Source organism: Amphibalanus amphitrite, unplaced genomic scaffold (genome assembly GCF_019059575.1).
Source record: "Amphibalanus amphitrite isolate SeventyFive unplaced genomic scaffold, NRLGWU_Aamphi_draft 001338F_arrow, whole genome shotgun sequence".
Taxonomy (NCBI): Eukaryota; Metazoa; Arthropoda; class Thecostraca; order Balanomorpha; family Balanidae; genus Amphibalanus; species Amphibalanus amphitrite.
The window spans coordinates 120,085-143,431 of record NW_024882831.1 but is presented as its reverse complement, the minus strand read 5'-3'; the positions used below and the strand labels follow the sequence as shown (position 1 = coordinate 143,431).

Genomic DNA, 23,347 nt, shown 5'->3' with positions numbered 1-23,347 from the left:
GTCGGACAGTCTCAGTTGGCGGCCGGGTCGCTGCAGTACTCGCCGTCAGCGGCGTTGGCCGAAATCCAGGTGAGCGCATCGGTGACCCTGGCGTAGACGCCCGGGTAGCTGGGGTCGGCGCAGCTGATGCCCCACGAGACGACGCCGATCAGCGAGTAGCGGTTGTTCTCGAGGCTGACCAGCGGGCCGCCGCTGTCGCCCTGGCAGGAGTCCTTGCCGCCGGTGCCCAGCAGGCCGGCGCAGACCATGCTGGAGGTGATGGAGTAGCCCGAGTAGGCCGACTGGCAGGCCGAGTTGCTGATGACGGGGACGGTGACCTCGCGCAGCGCCGTGGCCTGCGAGCCGCCCGACGCGGTGGTGCCGAAACCGGTGACGATGGCGTCGGCGCCGACAAAGTCGTTGGAGGCGGTCGGCAGGCAGGCGGGCGCGATCTTGTTGTCGGCGGGGAAGGTGATGGCCGTGGCCAGCTTCAGCAGCGAGAAGTCGTTGGCGTATGTGCCAGAGTTGTAGTTGGGATGATTCTTGATCTGGGCGATGTTGAAGCGGATCTCTCCGTCGTCCTGGTTGATGAGGTGCTCGCGCAGCAGGACCTGGATGCGGCTGGCAGACGATCCGGCCGTGCAGTGAGCCGCCGTCAGCACGTACCGGCTGTTGATGACGGTGCCGCCGCACCAGGTGCGGCTGCCGCCCGTGCTGACCAGACCTGCCTGCCACGGGTACTCGTTGGCCTCGGTCTGCACGCCGCCGACGATGCGCGAGGCGCGGTTGACGTTGCCGCAGGCGCAGTTGTCGGAGGGCGGCGGCGGCGCGGCCGTGGTGGTCGGAGGCGGCGCCTCGCCGACCGTGACAGCGCACACGAACCCGGAGCGCACCACCGAGTAGTCGGTGTGCCAGTGGATCGCCATCTGGTCGATGGCGGCCACGCCGCTCGGCCCGTTGGAGCCGCAGAACTTGTTGCCGTCCACAGACAGCCAGTCGTACGCGCAGCTCGAGTGGGACTCGACGTCGAACTGCGAGCACGTCACCGACAGCTGGTCGCCGGCCTGGTCGGCGTACAGCTGGTAGTGGCAGTCGACGTCGTTGCTGTAGTCGCCGTCGCCGTCGGTGATGGTGTGCTGGCCGCGCGCCAGCCGGCTGCCACCGCAGCTGAGCTGCGAGCCGGCCGGCACCACGGTCGGCTCCACCACCGTCACCGTGCACCGGTAGCCCGACCGGACGACGCTGTAGTCGCTGTGGAAGTCGATGTCGAGCTGAGGCGCGGCCATGGTCGACGGCCCGCTGGAGCCGCAATACTTGATGCCGTTGACTCGGAGCCAGTCGTACCGGCACTGGGAGTGAGACTCGAGGTCGAACGCCTCGCAGCTCAGCTCGAGGTCCTTGCCGGTGTCGGTGGTGAGCGTGTAGACGCAGTCCTCGTAGTTGGGGTAGTTGGACGGGTAGTTGGGTGACTCGATAACTACCGTCGAGCCCTCGGCGATCACATGAGAGTCGCAGGACAGGGCGCCAGAGCGCGGGCTGGGAACGCCGGTGTCGCCCTTAGGACCCGGCTTCCTTTCTTCGGGAGGCGGCTTCTTACCCTCAGGCTCCGGCTTCTTCTCTTCAGGAGGCGGCTTCTTGTCCTCTGGGGGCGGTTTCCTGGCATCCTTGCCCTGGAGCGTGCTGGGCAGCGCCAGAGCGCCGGCCAGCAGGCAGCCGAGCAGCAGCAGCTGACACGTCTTCATCCTGTGACCTCCGGAGAGCAGAGAGCTGACTGGGACGCCGACACCACGGGATACGCCCTATTTATACCGCCGGGAGTGCCCGCTCTCAGCTGCAGCGGATCCGCAGAAAATCAGCCGAATCAGCTCAGGCGTGACAAGCCCGAGCTGAAACGACATGAAACCGAGCACATCCAGAGCGGTTGATACAAAGACTTCGGGCCATCGGACACCGTCACACAAGTGTCCTGCGCTATAGAGACAATGGTGGTTGGCTGTTCAGGATGAGATTGCAATAAAACAACACGACGACCGCAAAAACGACCTATGCTAAAAACTGCGACACAAAGAAACAGCTGTTGGTGGGCCAGCGACAGAACAGCTGAGGAACACAGTGACGAACGAACGGGTTATCTTTCACACTTTTTGCTCAGAGTCCGGAGTGATCGGCAATATAAGACTATTTCAATATTGCCGCGGACTGCTACCACGAGAAACTTTGCATTAGATCAGACGCCCATTCCTACCGTGTGACCAGAAGTCAGAACATACCTAACCAAATGTTCTTAAAACAAAGCTTCCAACAGTTCGCGGATAGCATACCATCTTTCGGGAGCACATACGTCCCATAATTGAACTTCTAGGAAAGCTAACGCTTTCGAGCCTCGACTGTCGAAGTTGTTGGTAACATTCTTCTCGCCCTATGGCCGTTTTGGGCCATTCGTCGTAAATCGAAACCCGATCTATAAGCAATTTCCCTAAAATCTGGATCTTAAAGCCAAAAGCCGGTCTTGGAACGAAAAGCCGATCTTGAGGCCATTGATTGGCCTGTTGTGCGAGGTCACCGAACGGTAAAATCGTGTTTTGTTGGGATGGGCCTCCTCTAGTGGATACCAATCCGTCCATCTTACACGGTCTGTCCTATCCCAATCTGAAGAGGCTCACAGATCAGCAGGGGGAGCGGGTCCCACCTACACCCACTGATCTATTGGAGGACGCATTATAATTTATAGGTAGGACGATCTATATAGGTACCCTGCATTATAGCGTTGCCAAGCGTTACATGGGCCGGCGCCATGTATGGTTAGCTCGCTCGTCAACAAGACTTCGGCCGACCACTCGTCATGCTTTTTCCGATGCCCACGAATATAGCGCTTTTATGTAGTCCGTGATACAAATAGCCGTAAAAAAGGGAAACTTGACAATGTCGTAGAGACTTTTCTTCGCCAAATTTGAGCGTGGTCCGCAGTCTCTCTGTGCCCGCAGTGGTGCTAATATTCGATTTTCTGCGACACTAGCTGTTCAAATGAAAAGATATTTCGCTTTCCAGTCGTCCGACAAATGCAGGCCAGCAAGAAGGCATCACAGAATTACATATACAGGTTATCTTGTCAGTTGTGTCGTGTGTGCAAAGTACCTCACTCGTTATGCATGGATACGGAGATCATCGCTTGGAAGCAAACCTAGCTTTATGTTCAGACTTCCGAGCGTGGAATCAAATGGATGCGAATGGATCAACAGGTCGGACTGAGCAGTGGACCAGACACTTCCCTAGCCCGGCAGCGTTTCACCAGCGGCAGGTAGCGGTGTGGGGCGGTTCGGCCCGCCGTTACCCCACCAGGGTGACCTAGGGACGGCCCTGCGCGGCACGCGTCCGGTGGTGCCACCCGCTGCTCCCCACCTCCCCGCAAAGGCCAGTGGCATCGAGCGATGAGCGTTGTCAGGCACCCACGGCCACGTCTCGTATTTCAGCCCGCCTGATCTCCAGCAGTGAAAAGAAATGGTAAAAACAATACATGTATTGCACCGTTTCGTATCACAGTCGGTTACATCGTTATCACTTGCTGGCCAGTAACTGGCTTTGTACTGGGAAGCCGGGACGCAGGCCGCACACCAAACCTGTAAAATAGAGCCGGTTAGAATAGGGCGCGGAAGATTCAGAGCAGTGTTAATCTTTGACCGAAAGTGAATAAAGCTAATATTAAACCATAAACTTTATAAGCTATATTTACTCAATGAATCGATGATTAAGGAAACAGATAACCGATGTAAGACTATTACACTAATTATCATTACGTGATAGATACATTGAGTCATTGTGACCACTGGTTGTGATGAAAACAAACAATATTTTACAAATTGAATTTTAAGGTTAACAGTAGGTTCAATAATTGCGGCAACCATATTAACTAATAAACCAAATTACTACATGTGAGAACAACAAAGAAAGATAGATCAAATGGAAAACAGCGTCTACGCAAAATAACCCTCATTATCTTTTTAAACGTTTGACTTAAAAATGCTCATGGAAACTCATATTAATCTCAATGTGATCACAAATACTGATCTGAAAAGAAAAGTACCTGCAGAACTACATACAACAGAGCCCAGTAGCCTTACCCTGTCGGTGGCCAGCCCTTCGGCTGCCTGCCTCGCCTACCTCCTATCGAACCGTCTCAGAGCCGGCGACTGACGCCTCCTACACGGTCTAGCTGATCCTGTCGTCTGTCTGCCTACCCTGCCGCGGCCGGCGCGCGCCAGAGGCGGCCGCGCGCTGCACCGCTACTCGGCCGAGACACAAACTAGCCTGTCAGATTAGCCTGTGAGTGGCCGGCGCTGTGCCGCGCCCTGCCTGGCTGAGTGGGGACGGCCCGCCCCAGAGCCTGCTTAGAAGAGACACCCTACACAGTGATATCACAGCTGGGTCAGCGCCATGTATTATCTGTCACTGTCTGCGTACTGGTTACAGCGCACGGGCGGGAGGGGGGCGGGCGGCCGCTGTCGGCTCCCGGGCCTGCCACGGCAGCTCGTGGGACCTCTCGGGGGCTCGGGACCTACCGGCGGCCGGCTAGTCGGCCGCCGCCTCCAAACGGCTCAGACGCCGCACACTGACGTACCAGACAATGTTATCATCGGTCAAACCCGCCTCTAAAAACGGACACCACAATAAGCAGCCAATCACTTAATGAATGATAGATGATGAGACATTATGCCGGGGTCGGACGTAGGCCGATGGCCGCGGCTGAAAATGGACCTGATGGCTGGCGGCCGGCCCAACGGGCGCCGTGGTGAGCGTAAAACCCCTCCCACTAGTAACTGCCCTGCCCCCGGCTGTCAGACCCGGAGCGATGCTGACCGGACGGCCGGAGGGAGAGTGGAGGGCGAGACGACTCGAGCCGGCCCGGCAGCCGCTCAGTACCGGTTGTAGCCGCCGCCGCCTGCCGACAGGGGACGACACCCGTCAGTTCAGCGGCACACAAGGCGAGTCTGCGCACTGGCTGAATACGCAGAAAGCACAGGACAGCCGAAGCGAACAGTATTTAACCAGAAATGAGCAACCACGAGCAACATAGGGTAACAAACACTGCCCCTTCCCCACCTACCGCAAATGGCTCATAAGTTCCCGATTGAAAACAAAGATGGATGTTCTAAACTATGCACAGGTTTACTATGCACACTAAGCGCTCCACCGATCACACGTCACCAGATACCACCAAGCACGTACAGGGGGACCCGCAGTTGCTCATGTGCACATATACTACCGACTTACAATTGTGCTTTTATTTGCTAACTGCTGGCCAGCTTATTGTATTTCAGCTCGATGGTCTGTAAAAACTGCTATCAGAGGAAAACTGGGTGCTTCGGGCCGGCACTTAAACGCCAATAGGTATTTAACCCTCGTCCGTTTTGGCAATTTTTCAGCGTGTTACGTATTAGGAAGGGGAGTAGAAACCCCCAGTCGTTCGGCCCCTGATAGAGCCATAGAGCTTCACGGAAAAGGAAATTATGAGCGTGCTGCTCGGGACGAGAGAAAGCCGATAGAATCAACTTTTTTAGATTAACGTTATAGGTCAGGTTAATGACCCAAATGCACGGGACATCTGGTCCTGCTATAATTTCTTCAAGTTAGCTTTAATAATTTATCCCGTACCGCCGATATCTTTCGGGCGCTTAGAGGTAAAAAATACATTTAACATAAAAATACGACTATGTATTCCAGACTAGACGAAATGTTTTTTTTTTCCTAGACGTTTCACAATTTGTTAATCGTCTAGACGTTTAACAAATCAATTACACAACTGATAATTTTCTCTCTTTGCACGTGAAGCAATTGTAAACAGTTAAACACTGTCTACGGTACGGGATATTGGAGGTTTGCTTGCTCCTGACTTCCAATTTTGCATTTGTTCTAATCAAAGATGATGTAGCAAAGAATTTCGGGTAGGTCGGGTCTCGCCAGGTCATCAAGAAAGCGTCCCGCCGGCTATTTATAGGAACTGGAGTGCAAAACTGGAGCAGAAACTAGCGCCGGAACTAGTAACCGGGGCCCTGTTCGGTGGCTGTTTTTATATCAGCGTGCTGTCGGTTTTTCCCATATAAGGAAGTTATTGCTGGCGCTTCTTGGCCTCTCATTGGTCTAACGAATAGACCACTTGAATTCGACCAATGAGGAGCCAAGAAGTAGCAGCATGCTCGCAGCCTGCTGATAAATAAACGGGGGGCGAAAAGAGCTCGGCACGACCATCGTTAGGATGGCAGGTCGAGTGAATGCAATAAGCGGTTCCAGGTTTCAGAAGGAGTGGGGCAGGAAATAGTGCTAAAAACAATGTTTTGCCGATACAACCATAAAAAGATGATTCAATTAGGAGATATTTTCATCAATTTGAAGCCTTTCAAACGACGGTTTCAATAAGCCTACAATCAATTCCTAATTCACTTTCAATGGTGTCACAGGCCAAGAATACTCTGAAATATGTCTGAAATAAGAAAATGTCCTCTCCGTGGCCGAGTGGATAAAAGCGCCGGAATTCGACGCTTAGCCGGAAGTGAGAGCCCGGTTCAAGCCCCGGTGCGGGCGGCCACATTTAGCTCCTACGTGTAATGGCGTGCGCGTCTGTGGCAGGGGCCGCACAGAAGCCAGGTAACGTGAGTGAGCGGAGGGGACCATGTCCAGTCGTGAGGGCACGTTTAACGTTCGGATAAAATTCTGCCATACAACTGGAATTGCGCGATCGGGTGGTGGGGTCAGGGTCAGCACAACAAGCTATGCTTAGTGCGGGCTCTGATTCCTCAAATCCGCCCATTCAGCCATTCGGACTAAATTTATATATATAAAAAAATACTAGTATGTACCGAAGCAACCGCGGGTCCCAGTACAGTAGCAGCCGCGTGTCTCTGTACCTCCGCCGTATCCGCCGCGCTGGCCGGAGCTGTAGGGCGCCGAGCGGGCCGTCTGGCCGTAGCCGCCCTTCATCGGACCGCCGCCCTGGCCACCGCCGTAGCCGCCCCCGTATCCGCCGCCCTGGCCGCCCCCGTATCCGCCGCCCTGGCCACCGCCGTATCCGCCGCCCTGGCCACCGCCGTATCCGCCGCCGCCCTGGCCGCCCCAGCCGCCGCCGCCTGAAATACACGGCCAGAAAACGTGTGCAATGTCAAAGAAGTCGCTCAAAGCCATGTGAAGTGATCATATGTAAACGCGAATTTCAAAGAAGCAGACAAAAAAAAAAAACATTGGTTGCATTCTTGGAGCTAGCAAAAAAAAAAAAAAAAAACGAAAAAACAGCTCAGTAATGATGACCCGGAAAGCCGAGAATGTTTTTGAGTAGTGTTTTCGTTTTGTGACTCGGCGACTTCCCTCGGCACACGGGAGCAGGCTCTTCCACTCACCGCCGCCGTAGTTATCGAAGCCGCCGCCGCCGCCGTAGCCACCACCGCCGTAGCCGCCGCCACCTCCGTAGCCGCCGCCGCCGTATCCGCCGCCGCCCTGGCCGTAGCCGCCGCCCCACTGGCCGCCGGGGCTGTCCCACGGCCCGCTCTGGCCCCAGCCGCCGCCACCGCGACCGCCGCCGCGGCCGCCCTCGCCCCAGCCGCCGCCGCCGCGGCCGCCCCGGAATCCGCCGCCGCCGCGACCACCGCGGCCGCCGCTGCCTAGCTCCGCCATCTCGGCCTTGCTGAGAGCCTTCTTCACGTCCACAGACTTGCCACAGACCTCGTGGCCCTTTTGCACTGCATTGGCGAGAGAAGAGGAAATGTCAACACAATGAAAGGATGAAACAAAGAAAAAACAATAATAATAATAACAATGCAAGCACACCTCCTCAGTCTGATCTGAGCCTACCGCGGACACCAATTCATTGTTTGACTTACATACGATCTTGTCGACCGAGTCGTAGTCCTGGAACTCGATGAAGGCAAAGCCGCGCATCTTGCCGGTATTCTTGTCAATGGGCATGTTCACGGAAACGATATCGCCAAAACTCTGTGGGAGTTCAGAAGATACAAGTTAATATTGCCAGCAATTTTAATCACTTCAAAATCACATCGATTGATGAACACTGGTATAATAGTTCCCTCCATTAGAGAAACCGTCACAAACAAATGGAGCGTGCACTCCGCGAGGTTCGCCCGTCCGGCAGACTCACCCCGAAGTAGGCCTGCAGGTCGCTCTCCTGCACCTCGTCCTTGATGCCGCCGATGAAGATTTTCTTGACGGTGACGTTGTTCTCCATTCGGCCCGAGTCGTCGCGCGGGATGGCCCGCTTGGCCTCCACCTCCCGGCCGTCGATCACGTGCGGCCGGTTGGCCATCGCGTCATCCACCATCCCGGGCTTGGTGTACGTGACGAACCCAAAGCCGCGCGACCTGGCCACACCGCGCCACCGTCAGCCCAGGCCGGCCCATACCTACCAACTGGGCCGTTATAATGACGGCAGACAAGCACCTCTGATGAAAGTATACAAATATAGGTTCTTTGATTCAACAGGAGCAACATTATTTAACTTACTCTTACTACTGACAACCACTAAATAGACAGCTGGTGGCATTATTCCTGTCAAATACCAGTTTTCTAAAAATACTTGTGCACCACTACCGTTGCACACGTCCGTTTCGGGGAGCTCACCGTTTGGTCTTCGGGTCCTTCATCACGATAACGTCCACGATTTCGCCCCATTGCTCGTAGAAGGCCTTGAGGCCATCGTCCGTTGTCCGGTAGTCCAGACCACCGATGAACAGCTTCCGGTGCTGCTCGAACGGGTTGCTAACACCCTGCCAAGGAACAGGCAATCTCCATTATATCACCTAACCGTAAGTCGTATCAAAATCTGACATTAATTGGCTTCAAGCGCAGGTACCAATCACTCCAGAGCTCTGTTCGGTCGCTGTTTTTATATCAGCGTGCTGTCGGTTTTCCCCATATAAGGAAGTTATTGCTGACGCTTCTTCGCCTCTCATTGGTCTAACGAATAGACCACTTGAATTCGACCAATGAGGAGCCAAAAAGTAGCAGCATGCTCGCAGCCTGCTGATAAATAAACCGGAGGCGAACAGAGTTCAGGACACTTCAGGGAACTTATCAACATCTAGAGCGCTCAGAAAGTTGCTTTGTATTGTAAGGTGTAAAGTCAGAGGTGCTAAACAAGCCGAGTATGGGTCATCATAGCTTCCAGGAGCTTCTATGCTTCTATGTTGGGAATTACCATTTGGTGTAATGTAGTCCTTCAGTAAGCATCACAGTTCTGTGTAAGCATGCCGCTGGACATGCAGTGATGGGATATCACTTCATTCAACGGTGCTTGAGCCTTGAACATTGCACATTAACATGACTCACGACTTCAACGGAGATGGATGAAACACATTGATGGAAGGACTGGACTGAACAATGCACAGTGGCCCTTTTTCAGAATTAGCACGCATAAATTCAAAATATTTTTTCTCTTCTTTTGTGTATCTTTTCTCTTCTCTTCTTTTTGTGTATGTCTCGTCTTTTGTGTCGTATTATACATCGTTCGAATCGCCGATCTCTTCTGACCACATCCACCAAAGGGCATCGCGCCATTTTGCGCCATTTTGCTTCTACGGTGGATAACTTGAGTCAGTTCAGTCCGCGAGAGGCTGTGGCTCCTACGACTAAGCTCATTGACCTAGCTCGAAGCTGGTATCACCTGGTGTGCGCCTAAATGTGGCTTGACTTTTGCCATAGGATGTGCTAAGAAATGTCATGCATAACGCTGTGCCCAAGAAAAACTGTCCGATTTCTTGTCGCGTTTGATGTCCAAGCCGCACAAGTCCCGTGGCCGGGTTAAGATCGAACGTCAAAAGCGTTATGTTCTTGTATTGTTCGCGCCGCGCTGATCTTAGCTGCTGCCCGGCCGGGGTCGACTAACGGTGGCTGGCAACAGCTGTAGATGCGGTCACGTGACGCCCTGGGGCGTCCTGGCGGTCAGTGCAGCGCGGTCGGCTGGCGGGCTCGCCATACAGTTCTCTATATACCGTGGCCACACTTGCGTTCGGAGCGGCCTGCCGGCGGGCGAGCCGTGCGAACGTGCGCCAAATCTTGGGCCGAGCGGCCTGCCGCTGTTGGGCCGAATCTCCTTGGGCAGTTCGTTTCTTTTTTTCTTCTCTTTGCATTGGCAGGGAACACGTCCTTGATCACGTGGTGATGTCTTGCACCACTTTCAGGTAATGTGGAAATTAATGCGTGCTAATTCTGAAAAAGGGCCACTGTGCAACGGAGAAAGGTTAGCTGCCTTGGACCTCTATTCAGTACAGGGTACACTGCTGCGGACTGACCTGATCCAGTACTGGAAAATCCTAAATAACCACTCCTGTATCAATCCAAGAGACATTTTCCAGAGGCCTTGATATCGCAGTGGTACCAGGGGTCACGGATGCAAGGTATTTCCCCTATCCACCAGAATTGACACTCAGTATCGGCGGAACACCTTCAATTAAGGGGGGACACTGCCGACTTTTGATCCCATTCTTTCCATGCAACGCCCATGATAGGGCTAATGTTAAAATGCCGAAATCAAAGGGGGGCACGGTGCCCCGGGTGCCCTCCCCGTTCCACCGCCTATGCCGACACTCGCAAATGCTAATTTCTGTTCTCTGTATTCACATATGGAATACATATATGAATAAATTCGAAGGTACATTTTAACACAGGGGAGCAATGCCGCTTCAACTCAACCCTATTGGCCGTAGTGTCTAACGGTGGCGGCCATATTGCGCAGACCAGGAACCGGCCGCCGCATGTGTTGAGGAATAGGGAATTCGGGACCTCGATTTACGTTTGCCGCCGCCGCATCCGTTACGTTCAAGTTACGTAGATACGGAACCCGGCATCTTCCGCGAAATTGAGTGGGGAACACTATTGGATCTTCAGAATTCCTCAAATTCACTCGCTGGACCATCGTCTTTCTACATTTGGCCTGGCCGAGAGGGTTGATTGAACCCACCTCGCTAGTGCGCCGCTAATTCAACAAAAATTTAGCGGTTAAGTGGTCGTATGCGGCAGAGTACGATGCAGAGTGACTGGTAGGAATCCGCTTTAACCCGCGCCCTGCTGGGGGGGGGGGTGTTTGAACACCCCCCTTGTGGTTTTTCGCGAATATCTCAAAAACGGCGGCGCGGAGCGCCGCCGTTTTTGGTACACCTTATCATACATCAATTCCACACATGTTGTGAAAATTTCAGACCAAGGTCATTCAAGGTCAGGTCACCAGGTCACTTGAAGTGACCTCACCTCATAAAAAGTTTCAATGTCTGTCATAGCTACACCGAGTGACCGATCGCTTTGAAACTTTCAGCGATTGCTAAGAGCAATAGCATGTACAAAATGTATATCTCAGAATTTTGATATCGATGACCTAAGGTCAGGTCAATTTTGTGACCTCCCCATTATAAGTCAATGGGAGAAAATTGAAATGCGCCTCTTTTGGATAAAAGACATTATAAACACTCCCAAACACCGAATTACAAGTGGTTTAGACACACTGAACATGAAAATGGTGTCCGTGACTCTTGTTTATGCCCTGAGGTCATCTTAGGTCACGAATGGTATCTAACAGTTTTTCGCAAATAACTTTTGATAGAGGCATGCTAGAGCGATGAAAACGCCTTAGATGTGTTCAGCTCGACGATACGGATCGACTGATATGCAACATGACCCTTTCCGGTCAGGTCATGACCTTGACCTGAGGTCAAATTTTCAAGTTGACCTTTCAAGGTCAAGTTATAGTTCATTCGATGCGTCTCGACGAGAGGAACACGATGCCGGTGAAAGTAAGCTCGTACAAGGCTTGGGTCAAAAGTTATTGCGGAAAAACTATTTCCGAAAAAATCGGCTATTTTTGCAGTTTTTGCCCCCTGCAGGCAAAACCGTTGACGTTAGGTCAAATATGAGAGAATTACTCAGAAAGGGCGTTAATAGGGCTATCGAATGCGCTTTTCCGCGGCGCTGTAGCTCTATTGGTTCCCGAGTTATGCGTTGGCTTCTAGGAAATTTTCGACATTCGACCTGGAAATCGGCGAAATTTTGCCTTCAATGACCTCTGGTGACCTGACCTTTGACCTGACCAAAAAATTGACCGAAGTGATTTCGTCATTATTTTTGACGCTCTTTCGAACGCCGCCTTCCGCGTATCGCTACGTGGCCCAGGAGCCGAGTTACAAGGGGGGGGGGGGTGTTCAAACACCCCTCCCCCAGCAGGGCGTGGAAATCCAGGACCCCCAGCCGGGCGCGGGTTAAAGGTTTCAGGTCAACCGGTGACATCTGAGGTCAGGTCAAGTGACCTAAGGCACGGGTTGTTTTTGTAAATAACTTCGTCAAAAATGGCCGTAGAGCCGCGATTTGGGCATCATCGTGTTCACCTAGTTCAGGCGCATGGAGTGATATACTTATTGTTCGGATGAGGTCAATTTAAGGCATTGACCTCGTGACAAGGTCAGGTCAGAGCTCTGTCACAAAGCTGGTCGAGTAAGGTCATGTTGCATATCATTCGATTAGGCAGGTCTTTTTTCTGAGTCCATTTGTGGCTTTTGCTAACTATATTTGATCGTGAATTATTGAAGAAAAGTTTATGACCCTTGTGACGTCACAAATGACGTCACGCAAGGGCAACAATGCAAATGTGAAGCATCGAACCTTGCAAGGAGTGCATGAAATCACGATTCTATATGCTTGATAGTTTCATATCATTTCCGGCGCGAAAATAGCAATTTCCATGTTTCCCCATTGACTTTTGACCTGCACCCCGTAGGACTATCGGCGGACCCTACCACCCGTCGGGGGGGGGGGGGGGGGCGTTTCGGCCCCCCTAAGATCTCGGAAATTTACCGGCCGATTTTCAAAATTCAAACGGCGTTCGATAGCCCCACTGGGGAACTACCTTGTGACGAACTTTCATTGACCTAGGTCAAACCGATGACGTCAAAGGCCAAGTCAAAGGTAGGATTTTCACCATGCACAGGCATTTCAAGAAATGTGCTGTGAAATCGAGTAAATTTGTAAGTTATTGAAAACCATCGATAATATATTGTTCGTCAAACACATACTTTGCTATCTGAGGTCATCGACACCAGGTCAGGTCACAGAGGTCAGGTCACTGGGGGTCACAATATGAAAGTGTTGCGTGATACATGTTTTATGGTCGATTTTACATGACAAATGCGATTAGTGGGTCAGGCAGCCCTTGGGACCAGCTTAGGTCACGTTTTGGTGAAGATCAGGTCAAGGTCAGGTCAAAATAGGTCAAAGTTCAAAGTTGATATTTTTGCATAAAATGGGTATAGATTCGATGCAGCTCGTCACGGGGAGTCTAATGGTGGTCTTTGTTTTGCCCTAAGTGGTCTCGAATTGCCAATAATTGAGTTCGAAAATTTGATATCATTTTTGAAGTTGTTTCGCTATAACTTGGCCAAAAAACAAGACATTGATCTGAAATTTGGTATGTAGATAGAAGATGGTGGGTACTATCACATATATTTAGTTTTTTTCTTAACTCAAAAAACTTTTTGGATATTTTGGCAAAAATATCCAAAAAATGCTTTTTTGATTTTTGGGTCAATTTTTCTGTATCTTCAAAGTTGTAGGCCTGACAGCTCTTCTCTCGAAAGTCTTTTTCCGGTCGAAAACGCCAGAACATTTATGTCATTACTCATTTGTGGCCAACTTAACATAGCCTCTGGAAAAATTTTTGGTCACAATGTGTAAATTGATACCATTATGAGCAAACGTCCCCCCCTGTCCTTTTCAGTCGATATCACCTAAACGGGTGGAGATATTGCCACCAAACTTTCAGGACCCCTCCACTCCATTCTGCGTAAGATGCCGGGTTCTGGGTCTACATAGCTTGAACGTAACAGATGCGTCGTCGGCCACAAACGTAAATCAAGGTCCCAAATTCCCTAATCCCCAACACAGGCGGCGGCCCCTTCCTGTACTGCACAACATGGCGGCACCGTTGGACACCATCTGGCGGCCGATGAGCCTTCCACATTAAGAGTTCAGTGATTTTAACATTAGCGCCAGATATGTCACAGTTGCGTCATAACTGTCACATTTACTCAACTTGACATTTAAAGGCAAACAGAACATGAAACAGCCTAAAAAACATCCATAATACATGCAAAAGATCTTCTTAAAACCAGACTTTTGTATTTCCAAGCATTACACCCGCTACCGGCATATGTGGTGCAGAGGGAAGGCCCCCGGTCAGGACCGAGGGGTTCCAGTAATCTTGATCTGTGTTCACCACAAAATCAACAGAAAACTCTCACTTACCGGCATACTTCAGATTGTGTAGGAAGATTCGTGTACGCTGGATGTAAAAAGCATAAAAATCTAAATCTTTTTGGGCGAAGCACGCACTGCAACCAACCGATCACCCAATACTTGCGCACGCTTCCGGAAAGCGCAAACTTCCGACAGACGCAGATCGAAAATCTTGCTTCTAAAACAGCCTAGTATGAATACTTTTTTATGCTTATTTTTTCAATTGTATCATTTTATCACTCGCATTTGTGACCCATAAATTAGTATGAACATAAAATAGGACTACAATATAAAAGAAAACCATACAAAATCATTGCTAATCCAATTCTGCCTTCTACTTATAAGTGAAAAATGTACTAGTTTAAGTATCGACTTTTCAACTTATTAAGTAATCTTTGCAAATCAAACACATATTTTGATCAAATTTATTTCGAGCAAAAAAATGATTCAAATTTTTTATTCAAATTTATACAATTAGTCAAAATAGAAAAAAATAAATCGAGGGTTATCAAAAAGCTACTAGATTTGAAGCAACAAATCGTTTCTCGTTTCCCGCTTCCGAGGGATTGTGGCGCGGGTACCGGTGTTTTGTGTAAAGAAATTTGGTGAGGACATATCGGATGAGGGTTGATGTCACGTATCATGTACATTTTGATCCATAAGCTGCATTTCTCATGTGAACTCTCTTTCATTTGCTTATAAGTGCCATTTCGTTTTGCGGCCATTGAGGGCAAGTCGTGTGCATTTGAACATGAATTGGAATGGCAATTGGCAACGTTCTGGAATCATAGCTTGAATGTATGAATTTAGTTGACAATACTTATTTTGAGTACATATTTCTTTTAAATTTATGATAATTTAGTTATAGTTTTCAGGGACTGAGCCCTGGTGCACAAATTCTCGGAGGCTGGCGGTTGGGAGCTTCAGAGGCGGTTGGTCTGAATCCGCTGCTCGAGATTCGGTTGTCTAGAATATGCTACTATCAGCAGCGTATTCATCACATGTCTGTATCAGCAGCAGCTTCGAGCTAATACCGCATATAGGCGCAGTGGAGACTTAGTGTCATGCTCTTGGTACTGGTCTGGTCTCAGTCCTTGGGGAGGGAGGCAGTGAAGTTGACTGCTGCAGTGTTTTTTGTTTGCATCAGAGTATGACGTTAACGTGTTTCTCATGCTAAGTACAGCTGATGGTGTCTCCTTGACTGTGACCCACCGGTGTAAGGCCTGATAGGTGCTCATTGGCTATCAGTCTCAGTAGGCGGAACTATGGTCAAGCGTACCCATTTTCGGGAACGCATTTTCGTTCCCATGTTTGGGAACGATAAACCCAAATATGGGAACGCCATCTAGGAATTATTTCAAACAAGAAAAAGAACCGTTAAATGACGTCCAAAAAATATAAAACGATCGTGAACCGCCTGATATTTGTCTCAATATTGTTGGGAAAGAGTTTGATATTGTAAGGCCCATCGTAGTTTCAAATCGTTCCCCTATTTCTAAAGCAGTCCATCATCCGGGCCGCGAACCCAAATTTGGGAACGCTCTCGTACACTGGCGCTGCAAGCGTTCCTTATTATGGGAACGGCGTACCCAAAATTGGGAACGATTTCACCGACGCCTTTCAGGGGCTCTTTTCATTAACAAGCATCATGTCCAACGCCGCAAATTATTGTTAAGCAACAATCATCAGATGACCTTTCCGGCAAGACCGTCGCATGTTTCGCCCGGTCTTCTGCGCTTTTATTCCCGTCGATCTCGCAGCGGGCACGCCCCCCTCTGCAGGATTACGTAATTCACAACGCTCAGCGATGTTCAACAAGGTCTTCCATACCTATATCCACCGTCCGCGCCGAGGGTGAAGACATGTCAAGCACCTGTCTGTTTATCACCGATAGTTGACGAGCACAAGGAAGTATCCAAAAATGGGAACGCTGAATATGTTACACCCTCAAAACACCTAGTCCCATGGAAAATCTAGTTTTTTCCTTTCTTAAAGGAAATAGTTCACTTTCACGAAATTATTTTTTTTTGCAATGGATTTATGATTTTTTATGTTCAAAATGATCAGCAAAGAAAATAAAACCTATTTATAACAAAAGATTATTTTCTATATTTTGATAATAAGAAGAACTTTTCAGTTTCTGTAAGGCACAGGCGATCCAGTATGAAAAGAGCATGGGTCCCGAAAATTCTTCAGAAACTAGAGAAATGATCGCGGCCACCGGCATTTGGGCGATCTGCTGCTGCTGAATGTCCTTATTGATCAGTACGAGAATTTCTCTAGAGTTCTCGTAGATAATTTCTCTAGTTTCTGAAGAATTTTCGGTACCCATGCTCGTTTCATACTGGATGCGAATATATGCAAGGCACACATCCTCAACGCAAGACACATTTTTCGGGACGAGAAATAGAATATATTTGCCTAGGGTGATCGTTGGGCTGTAAAAGCTCCTGATTTATGCTCGTCTCAGCCCAGGCTACGGAACTGCTATTCCAGTTCAAAACCCATGTTAAAAAGTGAACTATTTCCTTTAATGAGTGTAAGTGGCAAAAGGCCTGGTAGGATGGGCACGAGGAATGATCGAAATCAGCATAAAAATTATAAATAAGCCACACAGAGCGACCTATATAAGAGAAATTCCCCCAAAACGATCATGCTTAGAAACACGGAAGACAAAAACCACGCTCATGACGCTCCTTATAAAACAATGCTAAACAGCTAGCATCCAAATAAAATATGTCTTTCCGGGCTGATAAAATACAGCTGAATAATTTTAAACCACTGAAACTGAGTTTACAACAGTAGTTCGGTAAAATCACTGACGTTCCACGCGGTCGTGCGCCCCGAGACCAAAAGTCAACAATATTACCTCGGGACTGTCCGCGTGTTCGCTTGCATATGTCAGCATCTGGTGTCGCTAGTATGAAACTTCATAACCAGGCGAAAATTATTATACTTGACCTCAAAATGTAAAAAACGCTTCATTTTCCTTTAAATTGCATGTTAAATGTAGTATAACCCATGTTTTCACCATTCCGTCATTTAAAAAAATTCATTAAAAATATCATTCGACGGTCAATTTCCTTGTTCAACGGTCAGATTAAAGATAATTTTATAGAGATTCAGTAGATACTTAAATTAGCGTGCACTTTTTTGAGACGTGATGCACTAATGAGTTTTAGTGGGCGAACGGCCGAAAAATTACCTTCCGTTCCCGTAAATGGGAACGCCCGTTCCCATATTTGGGAACTCCGTTCCCAAAAATGGGAACGTTCCTATATTTGGGTACTCATGACCATAGTTCCACCTACTGGTCTGGTCTGGTGGCATAACTAGAGAGCCAAAATGTTTTGTCCTCAGCGCTGTGTGCTGATCGATCCTGTCACTAGAGGTAGAGGATTCTCATAATGCTAAGGGTGCTTTTCCTGCACCTGACAAGTGGGACCTTCAAATTTTTGTGTTTTAAAACACATTTAGGTAGGTTTCCCAACATCATCACTGTTTTATGTGAAGTAGTCTGTGTCTAATATGAAATTTAAGCAATTGCTCTAACATTATGTGGTAACCTTTGAATTTTAGGCACCCCAAAGCTGCTATATCTCCCCCTCCCCCTCTTGGTTCCAAGAACACATTTTGTCATACGTAGGCTGGTTTAACAGATACTTTATGTATCTGGCAAATTATGGGGCTTTCTGTTGTTGAATTTACCAAAATTTACCTTGAGTCGCTTCCAGTACCCAGAACTTGACCAACAAGTAATTAGACTGGAAGTAACACTTGGTGGTCGATGCATCCTTTTATGGTGGTATTCCATCCTGCTGTGATAATTTCACCCCTCGTCCTCGCAATCTGTAACCCACCCCTTATCAAATGTATCGCTGGGTGACTCTGAAGGACTGTTTTCATGGCGCTGGGGTCCAGGGGGTCGCTGCTCCCCCGTCTCGCCCTAATCGTCACAGTGCTGGCCCCACTGCCGATTCTCGGTTAAGGAGCACTATGGGAGTAGGTATTTGGTGAGCTGGAGATTTGATGGATGCGTAGCAGACTGCGAGTCAAGTCGGGATGTTTACTGTTTGCCCGATGACCCGTTTAATGTCGACTGGACTTAATGGCCTATGATTGTTGGAGAAGATGGGCGCAAAATGACCCCAGCAGACCAGAGGGGTGTTCACGGACACCGCAAACTGCTGAGTGCGGTGTGTGCAGCAGGCGTGGGGGTAGGGGATGGGTAGGCGTTTCTGACGTGACTGCGTGCGGTGGATGGTCCGCTGTGGCCAGTCCCGACCGGCCACAGCGGTCGCTGTGTGCGGTGACGGAAGGCTGACGCAGTGGGCGGAGCTTGGAGGCTGTGTACGGTCCGGCCGCACACAGGGCCCGTGAAGAGCCCTCAGCAGTCTGTGCGCCCTAAAGCTCTAATAAACAAACGATTGTTGGAGAGGGCGGTCCTGTGTTCGGGACTGGGGTCCGAGTAGGGCAAAATACGAATGCAATTAACATCATTTAGTGCTGCTGTTTCTAACATGACACTAACAATCCAAATGATGGTACGACAGCGGTCCTTACGGGCCATTCGGCGATATTATCATGATGGGCGAGGGAGGATGATATAATGTGAGTTGTTCGTGCGGATCCTCACTTACCTATATAATAGGCGAATATCTGGGTGTACAAAGATTGCCCTACAAAGATTTGCGCTCAAACGTATGTGAACAAATTTTGGTGATCCTTTACAGACAAAGGCTATTGATCAGATCAAAAGTACCTATCTCAACATGAGTGGGGAAATATGTTGCTGATTTGGCTTTTGATGAGCTGATTTGTGATTTTTATTTGAAATGCATTTATGCAAAATACGAATGCAATTAACATCATTTAGTGCTGCTGTTTCTAACATCCCACTAACAATCCAAATGATGGTACGACAGTCAGCGCTGCTATGTGACCGGCTTGTTGCTCCGTTGTTGCAGTGAGGCGGCACACACACACTCACCATGTCTGACGAGGCCAAGGAGCTGAAGGACAAGGCGACGGACGAGGAGGGAGCCGAGGAGGAGGAGGAGTACTCGGTCGAGAAGGTGCTCTCCAAACGCATCCGAAACGGAAAGCTCGAGTACCTCCTCAAATGGAAGGGATATTCAGAGTAAGTCGGCGCCGAATCGTGGTAATAGATTTTTAGGGTACGGATGGGATGAGTGGAGGGCTGTTGCTCGGAACAGGAGGCTCGGCTTTGTTGTTTGAGGCGAGATAAAGAGGTGGGATGAGATAGTTCGTTTATTTATAAGTTATCGTTTGACCCTCACCTGTACACATCTTTTTGAACACAGCACGAGAATTACTGCCTGAATTATTGAGAACGGGTCAGCGCACTTGTATTGAAGATGTTAACAGTATTTTCTAAAGAAGTTTTGAACACCGATGATGTACCATTATGTTTAACGCCGTGCGATTTATTAATTAGTTCAGTTATCATTCCTGACAAATCGTCTATCCCTGTGGGGTTGTAAATATGGGCAAATACGGGCTGGGAGTCTGGGAACTGGGAGCCAGGAAGAAATAATTTTGGTGATTTTGATAAAGATGATCGTCGTTTTCTCAGTAATTCAGCCAGCAATACTCGTGCTGTGTTCAACGAGACGTTTACAGGAGGGTCAAACTTAAAATAAACGAACTGTAGTTTGTCTGTCTTTGGCCTTATGCCGCTTACCTGGTATTTTATATTTTTTTTTGTAAGACAATTTGCGCAGTTTGCGGCAAAATGCTATGTAATGGGGCATTTGTTTTCGCGCATGTCGGGTTGCTTGCGTTACACTCTGGCGAGGTTACAACGCAGTAATAATGATGCAACAGCACAGATGGCAGCACTGCGGTCATACCCGTTGTCTGCGCTGACGGTATGTGCCGGTAGAGTGAGAACTCTGTCACCGATCCGCTCTGCTCACGGTCCCCGGGTCGGCGCTGGTTCCATTTCACCCGTCTCCAAGGCCTGGCACTGTGGCTGACCCGAGACGCCGTTCCAGTGAGGACAACACCTGGGAGCCGGCAGAGAACCTCGACTGCCCAGAGCTGATCTCCGCATTCGAGGAGGCCGACCGCAAGAAGAAGGAGAAGGAGAAGGAAAAGAAGAGGAAGACGGGCGCCGGCGGCGCTGGAGACGACTCGACCAAGAAGAAGAAGAAGCCGGCCGAGGACGACTCGAAGCCGCGCGGCTTCGACCGGGGCCTGGAGCCGGATCGGATCATCGGCGCGACCGACTCGAGCGGCGAGCTCATGTTCCTCATCAAATGGTCAGTAGTGCGACGCATTGGTGGAGTTGTTTGGCCCATGAAATAGTTTGTGTTGCCCTTTGCGATGTGTGTGCAACAACACTTATTAACGATATTTGGTCTCATCTGTTAGCCACTATGTGATCAGATTAACCTATACGCGATCAGGACTGGTGTTCTGATCATCCGATGTGATCAGAGTCGATGTGTTGATCGTTGTGTTCTCGTGGTTTGGCCCTATCGTATTTAGATGTATGTCCTTTTGCTCATAGTTTGATCGCACTTCAACTGTGTCTTCGTGAACTGGCCGTAACCCCTTGGTTTGGCCGTCCGCTATCAAATGTCGCTACGTCGCCCGTCTAACCGCGTCTGTTCGTCTGCAGGAAGGGCAGTGACGAGGCGGACCTGGTGCCGGCGCGACAGGCCAACGTGCGCTGTCCGCAGACGGTCATCCAGTTCTACGAGGAGCGGCTTACCTGGCACACGTCCAACGCCGACGAGGAGGATAAGAACTAGGCTCGCGCGCGCACGCGCCGTCTCTCATCGGTCGGCCGGGCGCCGCCGCCACACTCCATTTATCATCATGGGCTGAAACTGGGCGGGAGGGGTGTTCTCGGGGCGGACTCAGGGGAGGGCGGGGATGTCGGGGTAGGGTGTTGGCGCTGAGGTGTCTCGGACCAGCGGCCTCGGGCGCGGCGGGCGGGGCACGCCCACAGCCAAGCACAGTGACCTGCAGGAACGCTCGGTCAGCGCCGTTTTCATGTCTTATTCCTGAGTTTTTGGCCATTCATCATTGTGTAGCATTGTCCTTTTAATAAAGGCTCCTTAGTGTGAGAGGCGTGTGTGATGGTGAAGAGTGGTAAAGGCAAATACGCAAGTGAAGGGTGTGGATGAACTCGCGGACATGGATACCAAATGTTTTCCATTTCCTAAGTCCAGCTCGCCATTGAATGGTTTATTCACGACTTGCGGCTGATCTCTCGCAAAAACATTCACAAGTGTATGTATATGTTCCCCGCTGTAGACTGGTAAACATTGTGCAGATGTTCGACTATTCTGCGCTCTGACGGCGGCCGTGATGATCGGACCACGCGGGCCTGAGCCGAACGCGTTCCGATTATACGGGAGTACGGGGACCCGCAGTTGCTACTGTACACAAACCCCAAGTCTAACCGAGTCTAACCGTCTGTCCCGTCCAGTAACAACCGATAGCATTGATATCGACTGCCGGTCCCTGTACAAGAGCAGCTGAGGTTTTCTGTGCGTGCCCTCTGACAGCTTATCGTTGTTCCCTGTGTGGGTGCTGGGACAATTTACTCAGGGTCGCTGTACAGTAGCAACTGTGGGTCCCTGTACAAACACTGAACTACACTGAACAGGACTGTTTGTGCACATGGGGAGAGCTGATGTTACGTGTGACCTACCACTCATCTATTTCAAAGACCACATTCACCCCCCGTCGCCCGTTTACTCCGCCCCTCGGCGCAACGTTATCCCATCTCGCTACCTCGTCCTGACCTTTCGTCCCGTTCTTTCAGCGCCGTGGCTCCTCACCTTCCTACCGCGGTGGCTCCCTCCCGGCCCGGCCTTCCGTCGTCACCCGCCGGGCCGCGCTGCTACCGTAGCGACCCGGCCTTCTCCGTTCTCCGGGCCGGGCCGGGCCGCCTCCACAGCCCGATCACCTTCCTTTCGTAATTCGGTGAGTAAAGCAGCTCGGCTTGGTTGGTGGCTCTCGTCATCGGTGCAAATGAATGTAGGTGGGGAGGGGGGGGGGGGACGGACGCTGACAAACTCAGTGTTTTTTGTTTGTTTTTGTTTTTTAGTGCGACTGTCTGATCGTCCGCGAGCCTCAGAATTGCTTCAGATCACTGTACCCGATCGTTTTCTGCCATATCCTTTGTGCGCTATTCATACGGACCAAATGGGAATAGAACCTTCGCGTGATAGTCTTTACTGTAACTGTCATACCTACTGAATCTTGGCTGATAACGTCTGAAAACCCTGTAGTGGTATTATTGTAATTTGTTTGACTTGATTGTGCACCGAGGCGGTCGCCGGCGCACCATTTACGACCCCAGCAGGCCCCTCCGAGACCTTGAGGTGCGAAGTTACGAGATCTACCCCGAGCTACGAGATCTAATCGCAATCCTCCTTATTTACGCCAGGCCCACACTGAATACGCCAGGCCCACACGCCAGGAACCCACTGAATTGCGCCCTTGGAATGACACGCGGTTTACAGTGACTCGCACGACCGTCCTGCGCAAGTCACAGGGCGGTTTGTAGTAATGCTTTATCCAGAGTTTACAACGCCGAATTCTCTGAAAATTCAGAGCCTCTGATCCTCTACCATTTAAATTCCCGTTCGGCTGTGTTGTGAATGGGTGTCCCAATCACTTTGCCGTCCCTTCCGGCGGGCTAGGGCGCTATGCCTATGACCCAGTCCATGTGGGGCCCATATGGGGCCGTTCTGAGCCGGCCCTGCGTCGCTCTGCCAGTCAGCAGCCACTCGAGTGTAACCCGTAGACTACCGGACGTCTGTCCTCTTCCCGTCGAAGGGACTGCGGTACCGGACGATAATTACACATTGGCAAGTACGACACGAACTTACTACATTATAAACGGACAACGGTTTTATAGCGAAACATTCGATGCTGTTGCCAGACTCCAGTGCAGAACGTTGACGGTTTCAGTTTTTCCTTGTCGTTTTAACCTTGTTATTCTAAACTTAATGGGCGCTAATTTTAAACATATCATTTCTACATATCATTTCTACTGTAGTTTTAGTCTTCCAGGCCCTGTCGTGCAGCTGCGTCTAACAGTCTTGAGCTT

General features: G+C 50.2%; 3 protein-coding genes across 5 annotated transcripts; 1 reads left to right on the top strand and 2 right to left on the bottom strand.

The window, feature by feature from the left end:
• Nucleotides 1–11: 11 nt before the first annotated feature.
• On the bottom strand, nucleotides 12–1,721 carry LOC122372277 (coagulation factor X-like). Its single transcript, XM_043349266.1, has one exon. The coding sequence runs from the start codon at nucleotides 1,719–1,721 to the stop codon at nucleotides 12–14; it is 1,710 nt and encodes a 569-aa protein (XP_043205201.1).
• A 1,760-nt stretch (nucleotides 1,722–3,481) lies between these two features.
• LOC122372272 (heterogeneous nuclear ribonucleoprotein 87F-like) lies at nucleotides 3,482–14,550 on the bottom strand. Its single transcript, XM_043349255.1, has 7 exons — nucleotides 14,263–14,550; nucleotides 8,599–8,744; nucleotides 8,120–8,339; nucleotides 7,845–7,956; nucleotides 7,365–7,703; nucleotides 6,879–7,097; nucleotides 3,482–4,915 (listed from the first exon to the last, which is right to left on the bottom strand). Exons 1-7 carry the CDS (start codon nucleotides 14,266–14,268, stop codon nucleotides 4,890–4,892), a joined length of 1,068 nt encoding a protein of 355 aa, XP_043205190.1. The 5' UTR covers nucleotides 14,269–14,550; the 3' UTR covers nucleotides 3,482–4,889.
• Nucleotides 14,551–14,553: 3 nt separating this feature from the next.
• On the top strand, nucleotides 14,554–21,350 carry LOC122372273 (chromobox protein homolog 1-like). Of its 3 annotated transcripts, none has more exons than XM_043349257.1 (4): nucleotides 14,554–14,858; nucleotides 19,221–19,393; nucleotides 20,271–20,537; nucleotides 20,900–21,350. In XM_043349257.1, exons 2-4 carry the CDS (start codon nucleotides 19,245–19,247, stop codon nucleotides 21,030–21,032), a joined length of 549 nt encoding a protein of 182 aa, XP_043205192.1. In that variant the 5' UTR covers nucleotides 14,554–14,858; nucleotides 19,221–19,244; the 3' UTR covers nucleotides 21,033–21,350. The 3 variants fall into 3 exon arrangements, with proteins under 3 accessions (XP_043205192.1, XP_043205194.1, XP_043205191.1); XM_043349259.1 differs by lacking the exon at nucleotides 14,554–14,858 and adding an exon at nucleotides 14,872–14,897; XM_043349256.1 differs by lacking the exon at nucleotides 14,554–14,858 and adding an exon at nucleotides 18,812–18,864.
• The last annotated feature ends 1,997 nt before the right edge of the window (nucleotides 21,351–23,347 follow it).